This window comes from Arvicola amphibius, chromosome 14 (genome assembly GCF_903992535.2).
Source record: "Arvicola amphibius chromosome 14, mArvAmp1.2, whole genome shotgun sequence".
Lineage (NCBI taxonomy): Eukaryota > Metazoa > Chordata > Mammalia > Rodentia > Cricetidae > Arvicola > Arvicola amphibius.
Window position 1 is genome coordinate 52,417,422 of NC_052060.1, and position 12,340 is coordinate 52,429,761.

A 12,340-nucleotide genomic window follows, 5' to 3' on the forward strand; every position below is an offset into this window, starting at 1 on the left:
CAGCTGCATTTATAGTATAAGAGACCATGCCCAAGTGGTCTGGTATCTTAAAGGTTATTGGCTGAAGGAGTTCCCACAGCATCTCTAACTAGAGTGAACAAAAGCAGGTTATGGTTTATGATAGTTATATTTTTTTCTATCAAATATTTTTGTTCTTTGTTTGCAGAAACTATACTTTTTATTGGAGCTATATAGAAACAGCATTGTCCCCATCAGGACTGAGCCATATAGTTGGAGGAGGAGTATCTAAGGAAACTTCACAGTAGTGTGTGCTCTACTGGCTAAAAAAGTACCAAACAGTAGAAAGAGACTTCCATATCCACCAATAAGCAGCGAGAATAGGGGGAGGGGAATTAAAAATAATGACTATCCAGGGGATTCTAAACACATGGTGTGTCACTGTGTTTCAGCCCCTGTGTTGCATGCCAGAGTGCGCAGAGGTGATGAAGAAGCAGAAGTCTTACTACAGCAGCGAGAGCAGCTACGACAGCAGCAGCAGCAGCAGTTCAGAACTGGATGAGAATGAGAAAGAACTGTGCCAGAAGAGACGAGAACAAGCCCCGTATAGCTTTAAACACACCAGTCACTGCAAACTAATTCAACAATCCAGTAAGTCAATCTCTCCTACGTTGGTACACGAAGAGCTATAGAATTGAAACTCTCAAACTCAATAAAAAGTCCTTGGGCCAAAAGAAGTGTTGTCATGTGTGAGGGGACCCGTATTCTATCTCTTGTGTTCTTTACCTGGCCAGAGCCCAGTCCTTACCCTTTCAGACTTTGCAAGTAGGGATTGGATGGAATTGAGGATCCTTCCTTCTATATTCTATAGTTTGTGTGCTCAGTTGTGGCATGGGTTTTAGAAACATGTGACAACTCTTTTAGGCAGAATGAGTTCTAGTTGGGGGCCACATCATCTCTGCTTCAGTTTCTACCTTTTGCCTACTTTGTTTGGCACTGCCACCTAATTTAAATGTGCCCATCCTCTCTAGGCATTGACTTGGTGTGTCCCTGAGACACAGAGCTCTGAAGCAGTTGAGATTTTGCTCCTTCTCACTTCCATCCTGGGTAAGCAGTCAATCAGGACTTTGGGCACATCATGGGTATTTAGGAAAGCAACCAACATCTCTCTTCTCTCTCTCCTTCTATTTTCACTCCCTTTCTTTTCCTTTCTTCAATCCCAGATGTCCACGGTCTGGCCTCTTGATTTGGCACTCACCCTCAAATATAGAACCTAATTATCTCAATTTTCCTTAAAAAAAAAAAAACACCTTCTTGCTGCCACTTCTGAACTAAAACTATCTCAACACCCATGTCACACAGCCATTTGCATAGCACACAGTGTCCCAAGGTTCCACCAAAGCAGCCAGCTCAGCATTGCAGTAAACATAGCTGGAGCCTTTGCACATCTGATCCCCAGCAATGTTTAGTGTATATGGGGCCTGATAATGTGTTTTAAAACTGGCCTTCGAGACTTGTAGCAAAGAGCCCAAGGAAAGAAGAAGTAATACATGAGGAATTCAGAGAAACAGCACTTTGGTTTTCTTTTCCCCCAAATATTCCATAAAGATACATGTTCCCACTGCCCTTGTCAAGGAAGGTTTCTATATTTGGAGAGGAAACAATGTACTGTGTTCCATCATATTGACTGAAATTTTCCAAGTATCAGCAATTGTAAAGTTATACTCTCTTGCTTCTTTTCCTTAAGGATTCTGTAAGTGTGTCTCTGGATGATATGACTCGGTTTTTATTCTGGAATCTGCAATTATTATATTGAGATTTTGTTCGGTTTTAGATCCCTTGCCTGTTAGCTAATATGACTATTATTTCATAGCTTGAACCTATGAGGGCTATGGGTCAGGGAGAGGAAAATTTTACCACTCTGAGACTGTTTCATGGTCTGGGGCCAATAGCCTAAAGAGCCCTGGTCAGATAGAATATCATAAAGTAGGATACAGAATTAAAACACATTTTGATGTAGAAATTTTAAGTCAGTCTAATTCAATTACATATTTATTTCCTCATTGTATATTTAGGCAGGGATTATAGCAAGGGCTTCACTTTTTCATATTCTTTCTTTAATCTTACAGTAGGAGTCTCATAATCATAAATCCTCCATAAACTGATGACTAGGGACAAAATCCAGACCATGAGTAACACTTTCTTGTGCAGACAATGGACTTAGGGTATTGTTATAGCCTCAGACACAACATAAAAGACTTTCTTCTCACATAATTTATAGATGTTAAGTCACAACTATGTTTCCTAATCTACCACCAGTGTATCAAACTACTTTAGTCTTTTTGTCTGAATTTTCAGGTATGTAGGTGAAAGGCAAAAAATCTGAGCTGATTTGAGAAGATGTTTCCTTCTGACCAATGAGCAGGATTTACTTATTCAATCCTAACCGTAGGCTTAGAAAATGGTTTAGAATTCTTTTTTTGAAGACATGACCTTTGTATTATTGTTGTATGTTAAATATGTGACCTCTGTAACTAATATTTTTTAAGGGAAGACTGGCCGGTTTTCTGTTCCTATACAGTGACTGTCCAGGAGTGCTGGGTCACAGGTACAGAAGGAAGTTAACACTTGCTACAAACAAGTTTTTTTGTTTTGTTTTTAAACAGCATCTCCTAAAACTTGAATGAGCGTGTATTTTATGCTCTCCAGAACATAAGAAACAGTTTTACTTTTACTACATGTTCACAGTATCTTTTAGAAGTGCACCCCTAAATCTGCCATTCATAACCATCACCTTTACGAAGCTTTGAATTCTTTTCAACAGCCGATGAAGAGAGATATTTGGGTATGCAACCTGGCTTCATGTGAGTTTAATTAAAATATTTCATTAATGAAGACTGTTCTATTCTCCAATCAGAGAACAAATCCAGAATGGAGGGTCTGCAGGACAAACAAGCGGAAGAAAAGATAAAAACGCTGACGGTGTTGAGCAATTATCTTTTTCCAGGTCATGAGCCGCAGCTTACTGTGGCCATGTAATTCACTTTCATCAGTGTTCCCAGAATGCACAAGGGCAGATAGTTGATTGTTTCATTAGATATTTATTCTGATAACAGTCCTGTTCTTTGACTTAATTTTTTTCTTCACTTAAATCTTTTACTGTTGAAATTCTTTGTGTGTTGTGTGTATGTGAGAGAGAGAGAGAGAGAGAGAGAGAGAGAGAGAGAGAGAGAGAATAAGATGACCAATTTGCAGCAACTCTTTTACTAGTCTATTATATTTAAATTACATTCAAATATTCTTCAAACTATTCTTATGTTCTGTGACTCTAACCAGAAGCTTTGGATTCTATACCTTATCTCTTTACCCTGTCTCTTTTCTCCTTTCCTTCTTCCTGTGATCTTTGCTGCAACATGTAAAATCTCCAACCTACACAGAGACTCTAACAGCCAGTTTCCACCAAAGGCTAATAGATAATTGTGGCATTATAGGAAAGTAGAGGCTGTTAGCATTCAGTGGTGAGGACGTTAGGCAGCTGACCTTGACCACCATCTTGCTGTGGTCCGTTGGGAAAAACAGACAATAGCATTTTCCTTTCTGGCTAGAGAGATGGTCCAGTGGGTGAAATAACCACTGTGTCGGTGTAAGGACTTGAGTGCGGGTTCCCAGAAACCAGGCGATGCCAGGCGCATTCGCACGTCTGGAATTCTGTGTTCCTATGGCAACATGCAGGGGCGGGGTGAAGCCAGAAGAACCCCGTCCTCTGGATGCTGGTGGCAACAGCTACTCTTGTGTTCATAGCTGTGAGTGATGATGATGGAAAGACCTTGTCTCAAGCAAGGCTGAAGGCGGGAACTGAAAACTGAACTCTTTATGTGTGCTGTGGCTTGTATGTTCCTGCACTCAACATAGATGAACACACACACACACACACACACACACACACACACACACACACACACACACACCTTGCAGAGGTTTCCGTAAAGCATGACATCAAGGTGCAGGACCTTGGAGGATGACTGGCTCACATGTGCCTCATGAGTGTGCATCCCCTTCCTTGTTTCTCGAATGCTTCTCACTTTAAGAACTTAGAATTGAAGTTCCTATCTGCAGCATTCCCCTGTGCAACCGTCCTTCCTATGCCAGAACTGTTTTGTTCCATGCGCACTGTTCAAATTGAAGAATTAATTCCAGATTTCCCATCTTGTGATGGCACCTAGGGTTTGACCCTTGCCATCCAGCCACTGCCTGGTCTAATCATTAGTCTATGGTGACCGACCGAATAGGGATAAAAGTGTACTATCAGGCCAGGTGGTGGTGGCGCACGCCTTTAATCCCAGCACTTGGGAGGCAGAAGCAGGCGGATCTCTGAGTTCGAGGCCAGCCTGGTCTACAAGAGCTAGTTCCAGGACAGGCTCTAGAAACTACAGGGAAACCCTGTCTCGAAAAACCAAAAAAAAAAAAAAAAAAAAAAAAAGTGTACTAACAGCACCGCTTCTCCATCACCGATAGATTCCATGAGGCGTTCCGTCAGCTGCCCTCGGTCCATCTCTTCTCACTTATCTTCCAACGGGGATGTGCGCCCCTTTTCTTCTCAACAAGTGATACCGTTAGCACGACCAACTTCAGCCACTCGGTCACATTCCTTAAACCGTGCTTCCTCCTACATGAGACACCTGCCTAACAGTACCGATACCAGCTCTCCCTGCTCCCACTCTCTGGTGGTAAGCTATTGATCGGTCGTGCCCTTTCAAGGTTGCAGAAAACACTGTACTCAGAACATAGGTGGCAAAGGGATTGGTTGAGGGGATGATGAGTGGAACCCCTGATTCCTTCTGCATTTTGACTCATGACCTTTGGAAATTGTATTGTTCATGTATCGTAGACCCCAGCATATCACAGACCTCAAAGATGTGTAGAAAGAAGCATTGCTTTATTTTCCATTTCCTGATACAGGAGGCAATCATCTGAGTGAATGCAGAATTTTTCAGCGTTTCATTGGCATCTGTGGACACAAGCACATTTATTGTATGGAAAATAACTCTTAAGATACTAGATCAGTAGTTTAAAAACTGATAAATTATATTTATAGAGCCTGGTTACAATGCTGTTCAGAATGCTTTCTGCATACTAAATTAACATGTCGTATCCCCTTCTTAGCATAAACTACAAAAACTTACAGTTGAGGTAGTCTGTGGGTCTATTATATTCCTGGGGCTAGAGCAGAAATTTAAAGTCTTTGTTTCCTAACACTGATGTCTCCCAGGGTAAAACTCGGGAAATCAAGCGATTTCATTTATTTTATAACAATGACTGATTTTATTTTCTAAACCAAAAATTTGCAGTAAATGAAAGAGACTAGGAAGTCCTTTAAAAATACTCATATTTAATATTTATACCTTGAGCATGGTAAAATGCAACCAGGAGGAAATATAAAATATATCCTTGCTGCTAATAACCAAGTTGATGCTAAAAATTCACAAATTCCTTTTAAAAAAAATTAAAAGCACATCATTTTTACCTAGAAATATCTTTTAAATGATACTGGCACAGTGAAGTAAGACCCCTCCACATCTCTGTATTCTCTCACATTTAAGAATGAGTCTTTGCGGCAGCTGAAAACTAAGGAACAGGAGGACGACCTCACAAGCCAGACCTTGTTTGTGCTGAAGGACATGCGGATCCGCTTTCCAGGGAAGTCAGATGCAGAGTCTGAGCTACTGATAGAAGATGTGAGTATACAGCGAGCGTGAGCGTGTGTTCCCTGGGACTGGGAGACAGGACCCGCTGGCAAAATGCTTGCGGGGCAAGCATGAGGTCTTGAGTTGGATTCCCAACACTTACGTTAGAGCCTGGCATATGACATGCACCTGTAGTCTCAGCCCCTGGAAGTGGAAGGCAGAGACAGGAGGATTTCAGTAATTATATGGCAGTTACCCCAGGGTACCTGGTGAGCCCCAGTTCCCAGTGAGAGGTTGGATCTTAAAAATGCAAGGTAATTGCCCCATGGAGGGCAGACAACCAGGACTGAGCTCTACTATCCACAGGTGTGCCATGTTCATGCACAAGCATGTACACACACACCAGCATGCATGTGCACTGCAAACATATGTGCATGGACACATGCCTCCCCTGCATCGAAACAAAAATGTGTTTTCTTGTTGAATTGTACTTAATTGCATAGGAAATGTAATTATATTCCCTTTAGGCCCCAGAAACTTTTATTTTAGATATTAGGAACATTTTGTCATCTAATGAGGCTGTCAAGTGAGAATAATTAACATCAAATAACTGTTCTTCATGATCAAAGAAATATCAGGATAAACTTTTCTATGTAAAAGTTTACTGAGTTGAAGAAGTCTAAGGTGAAAAGAGATGCAAGGAGAATAGCAGCGCCCTGCTCGGAAGCGACAGAAAGATTTAATGATGCCTAGCACATTATGTGTTGGAACAGTCTGGCTGGGTTATTTTCATTTGCCACCCAGTGGAGGCTTTGGAAACAGCAGTTTCAGAGGCTCAGCTCCTATCTTAGAAAAGAAAATCTAAGGTTACTGGAATGATTTGGTAGAAGAACATTTCTTTCCTGCATCCAACACGCTTTCTAAATGGCCATTCTTAGGTCATTCTTCAGCTATAGAAAGCTGTTTGGAGTAGGGTCAGGTAGGTTGTGATTTTTTTTCCCCCGGAAGACAAGGCACCATCTAGTGGTCATATGAAGAATAACCACCACAGTTTGCACTGGCTCATTTTACTGTTCACATTGCTTTATAAATCAAGTGTATGGAAATAATAACAAAACAAGAAAACAAGGAAAAGCTTTCTTGTTGTACAGATCCATAAGAGCATCATATTTTTGTTATTAGATAATATAATAAAGTATCCGAATGTTTTGCATTTTTTGGTGATAATGGCTTTTCAAATGTGAAAGTGGTATGTGGTCTGTAGGGGAGCTGCTATTTGTTACAACAAAAGAAACTTTGGGTTGAGTATCAGGCATTGTGCTGGTATGTTTTACAATTTTAAATTACACACTTATTTTTTTTGTTTGGTGTTTGTATGTGTGTGAGTGGGCACATGCCATGGCATACATGTGGAAGCCAGAAGACAGCTTCAGGGAGCCAGTTGTCTCCTACTGCCATGTGTGTCCCAGTGCCTTAATTCCGGCTGTCACACGTGGCAGTGGGCCCACAGCACTGTGCCACCAGCTGGATAAGCGGTTACTTAACTTTGACAGTGTTTATTTTTAAGGAAAACAAGTAACTTTATACTAGACACATCATTTTCTGTTTGTTTTTATGATCTGCCATTTTCTTTTTACAATTTATTTTCTTTGAGTATTTTGCTTGCATGCATGTATGTGCACCACATGTGTGCCCGATGCTCAGAGGTCAAAGAAAGCGTCAAATCCCCTAGAACAAGAGGTACATTTATACACACGAGATGGGTACTGGGAATCCAACCCAGGTCCTCTGCGAGAGTAACAAATGCTGTCAGCCACTGGGCTACAACTGCAGTCCTGCTAAGGTTATTTTTTATTAGGAGATGAGAACGCAGAACTAATATTTGTGACTATTATGATTATAAAGAAGATTTCCAGGCACATATATTATTGAAACATAACTAATATTGTACATTAGATTCTACTGTGTTCCGGACCTGAATGTTTGCTACAGTATATGCTACTAGAATATATGTTGAGAAATGCTATAGCGATACAGGTCATACAGAGAGTGGGTTAGTAGAAACCTAATTGGATATAGGCTGACTTTTAACGTATTATTTCATATTCTATTACTCGGTGGGTAACGTAGCAAGATGGAAACCCTATAGGTTGGATTTCTATCTAGAATGTGTGTGTCTACAGATTTCTGACTTATATTCCATTGAGTGATATTATTCTTAGTGAAAAGGAAGAAGAGGCTTTGGATCTAAAACCTCTGGCTTGTGCACGTGGTGGTGTGTTTCACTATAAGCAGTCTAATGGTGTTTCCACTGCGGACATTAATAGAATCGGTGCTAACACATTTATCTACCACCTTGGTGAGCATTCTAGGTTAAATCTGTTAACGTCTCTCCCCCAACAGATCATGGATAACTGGAAGCATTATAAAACAAAAGTGGCTTCATATTGGCTCATAAAACTGGACTCCGTAAAACAACGAAAAGTGAGTGATACGCATCACATTGCCCTTTGTGTGTTTATGAAGCTGAAACATGTGGTCAAATTCATAGCAATTTTATGTGTGAGCATTTTATTTGCTTGTACCTTCAACACTATTGCGTCAGACAAGGATTTAGACCGTGAGGATGAAAAGCAGAATGGAGGGCAAAGCAGTTTAGCTACGCGGAAATCTGTGGGTCAATGTGGCGGCAGAGAGCGGGGCAGGAACAGAGATCGTGGGTGGAGATGAGTTTGAGGTGCACATAAGGGCCACAGAGGCAATTTTCTTATTAACATATATTTACATATGTGTGCCTATATATGATAATTTAATTATCTTGTAAAATTAACTCAATTTGGCTGGAAAAGTAAGTAGCGGTACGAGATGGACTGGGAAGGTGAGGCAGGGCTCAGATGAGAGTTTTATGGCTTCCAAGAAGATCAGATTTTAGTTTTGTACATGAGAGGCGACTGGAAAAGTTTGGGAAAACATAGTAATTTGAAAGGACTGAGAACTACTTGAGGCAGAGAGAATGTGGCACAGTTGGAAGAGAAAGGAGCTAGAAGGCTTGTAGGGTAACTGAGGCAGGAACGAGGGAGTACTTACCACAGTGGTGCTAGAATGGGCTGGATTCTGCCCATTTGTCGTGTGGGTTTATGTGTGTATGTGTGTGCCCGAGTCTACATTTGTGCACCACATGCATCCAGAACCCCAGAGAAGTCCAAAACGGTGTCTCGTTCCCTGAAACTGAAGTTCTGTGCACGTAAGAACCTCCATATTGGTTCTAGGAATCAAACTTGGGAACTCTGCAACAACAAATGCTTGGGGCCGTTGAGTCATCTCTCCAGCCCCCGTTTGGATCTTAGACATGTTATGTAGATGTACTGATTAGCTATCAAAGCGATGATAAATGTGATATAAGTGGTGGTCTTATGAACATGAAGGCAGAACTGAGCTTGGGAATGGAGATAAGAAAGATTAGGAGTCTATAAGGTAGTTAAAGGAATGGGGCTGGAAGGGACCACGTGGAGAGTTTGTTAGAAGATAAGAGCCTTCTGGGAATGAAATCCCTTCTGTGTAGGATTAGAGAGGCGGGGGTGGGGGAGTCTCTGAAGATGACTGAGAAGAGACAGGAGGTGCACTGTGGAAAACAGTGAGGATGAGTGTCGCTGAAGCCCAGGAGCGTCGTCCTCGTGGCAGACTAATCATAAAGCCATAGGCCGTGCTGGAAGTTGCCTCTGGGAGGTGAGCACCAAGCTCTCTGTCATTTCGGGCAAACATGGAGGTTAGTGGTGATCACAAATTTGGAGGAGTGGTAGGGAGCAAAAATTAGCTGGAAGGGATCCAATTACTGAACCTTGAAGAGGGAAAAAAAAGCTATAGCTGGTGCAGGCAGGTTTTAAGAAATTGGGGGAGGACAAAAGGAAATGGTGGTAGTGAGGAGAGAGTTGAAACCAGAGAGGATTTTTCTGCCTAAAGATGAAGACTCTTCTCATTGTGTGTTGATGAATCGGTGACAGTGGCCTGGAAGATGCACTGTCAGGGTTGGGCAGCACAAAGTTCCTGAGTAAAATGAGGTTTGATCTAGACAAGAGCAGTTGTTGTAGTCAGAGGGAAGATGAGGGGTCTCAGATGGTGGGAAAAAGTGAGATCTGAGGAGAGAGCGAGGTAACAGCTGTAGAGAAGACGACGGGGAGGCGGGCATTTAACACAGGAACAAAAGCAACTGGTATAATGATGTCGGAACAATCGGTTATTTCACAAGAAAATAAGGGAGCTTATTTCTTATCCTACACAAAGTAAATTCCCTGTAGGGTAAAATTGGTATATAACATGGGGAAACATGATGTATGTAACATGGGAAAACATTCAGACAAAAGGAAATGCAGAAAGATGTTTATAGTCATAAAGTGGGGAAACAGCGTCTTAAGGAAAGACCTGACAAGGAGGGGTTAAAGGGAAAGCCTGAAATATTTAGTTATATGAAAACGTAAAATCACGTGTAGTGGTTGGGCTCTTCTCTATAGCCCCAGCATTCAAGAAGCTGAGGCAAGAAGTTTGTCCCAGACCAGTCTGGGCAATACTGTGAAACAGTATCTTAAGAAATCAAAACCAAAAAACATACAAATGTGGGGGGGGGCGGGGAACCATCTTAAACCAAATTAAAGAGTGAGGGTGTTGCGCCGGTGGTGGTGGCTTGAGGAGGAGAGATCTATTTAGTGCATCTAAAATGAAAGGTAACGGGTGAAGCAGTGATTCTTACTAATCAATCAGCCAAAGACAAACTGGTCTACAGAAAGTAGCGCGGTGAAGTGCATAAGAAGGCTATGTAGAGACAATTTAATGGATCTTCAAACAGCCAATTAGCATATAAATAGATCCTTGGCCTCGCTAATGATGAAGCAATAGCGGGTGGAAACTCTCATATTGGTCAAAATTAATAAGATGGATATTGCACACCAGCGGGACTAGCATGGCTAAGAGGGCCTTTGCTCTGCCGTCGGTGCATGGGTCTAACGCTTCAGAAAGGTCATTTACGGGACTTGTTAGATCACGGATGCTCATAACCTTGTGACTCGGAGAATTTCTGGCCCAGTGTCCTGTAGATTTTCATCCTGAATAATAGGAAAGATTTCCACATATCAACATTTAGAACAGCACTGTTTAGAAAAGTCAAATACCAGAAGCAGCTGGAGTGGCTCACAGTGGGTTTATGGTTAAAAAGACCCTGGAACATCCACGGAATTCAGTTTCATTTGCTTGAAGACTATTCTAGAACCATCCATGAGTAGAATATAGAATTCAAGCCTGTGACTTAAGACTGGTGGAACAAACATGGTAGTAAAATAACTTGAACATTCTTTGTCATGGGGGAAGGCACAGCATGAAGCAGGCTCAGTGCAGGGTCTATGGGAGGCTGATGCCCTCTGCTGTCTGGTTCTCCTTTTGAATTATCTGGAGACAAGACGGACCATGTTCATGTTGGAAGAGAGGGAACCTATTGAGTGTGTATGGCCCCCATTTTTCATCTCTGTTTCCCCCGTGCGTCCTGAATGGTGCGCTCCAGTGTGAATAGCTAAGTGAGATAAAAATTCCAGGAGTTCCGGGCTGATGTTTTGTGAGCTCAGCTCCTAGGAGCTTTCTGCAAGGGCGGATAAGGTCTGTGTCTGTGATCTTCAATACAGTAGCTACCAGTTGCCGGAGGCTACTGAATGCTTGAAATGTGGCTACTGTGACCATGGAATAGAATTTGTAACTTAGTTTTAATTTATTTAAGTGTGAAGGTCCAGCCATGTTTATTGACTTCTGCATTTAAGGGTCTTAGATAAAAATTTCTATGCTGTCTTCCCACTTGGGAATTTAGAGAGGCTGTGAGAGGAACCAGTGAAGTTCTCCATTTGATACTATCCTAAAAAGATACCCTATATCAAAAAAACAGGTTACAATACATATTGTACCATATTCATTACCCCCAAATTAACCTGTCTGTCATCTTTCTATTTATCTATCCATCTACCTACCTATATACATACATACCTGGCATCATTTTTTTAAAAGCAGCCATGTAGTGGCAAACCCTACACTCCCAACATTAAGAAATGTTTCCCAACAAGGGAAAGACAGCTGGATGAATATACTTGCAAGGCCATCCTTGTCTACGTAGCAAGCTCCAGGCTAGCCATGGTTACATAGTGAGAGCCCATTTCAAAGAACCCCTATTTATTTGGACTCTGCCAAATTATGATGACTCATTTCTAGAGTAAAGTTAACTGAACCAAGAGAAAGGAAGAGATGCTATTTGCTGTCATTTTCCCGTTTTCTTTATCTGTTTTTATATTTTTCAAGGTACAATGATCTTTTTTACAAGTGGAGGGGTGGCTGAGAGAGATGGACATGTCTGACCCCATGTCCCAAGGAAGTAAGGAAAGGAGGTGGAACTGGGCTCTGATCCCAGACCTTTAATCCATTTTTTGGGGGGGAGGGGAAATATGGGCATAGTTTTCTAGGCTGCTTCCTGCTGATCGGGGGCACTGGTAATCTTTGAAAGTCCTGAGGAGATTTAGGATCATGGTCAAATGCTGACTGGAGTATTCTGTGAGGCCTGATCATCTCATGCAGCAGCCTTGATGCTGTTGTGGATGCAGAACTCAGAAGAAACTGCAGCAGATGTGCTCTGAGACAGTGAGTCATCCGGGCCATCGGCTTTTGTCGGAGAC

General features: G+C 41.8%; 1 protein-coding gene across 1 annotated transcript in view; it reads left to right on the forward strand.

Annotated features, from left to right (window-relative positions):
- The window catches only part of Ttll7 (tubulin tyrosine ligase like 7), a 109,794-nt gene that overhangs the window by 70,470 nt on the left and 26,984 nt on the right, over positions 1-12,340 (forward strand). Inside the window, exons 15-18 of the mRNA XM_038311451.1 lie at positions 411-609; positions 4,474-4,685; positions 5,559-5,693; positions 8,046-8,126. Of these exons, the coding sequence (XP_038167379.1) occupies positions 411-609; positions 4,474-4,685; positions 5,559-5,693; positions 8,046-8,126 (627 nt within the window). The remainder of the gene's footprint in view (positions 1-410; positions 610-4,473; positions 4,686-5,558; positions 5,694-8,045; positions 8,127-12,340) is intronic.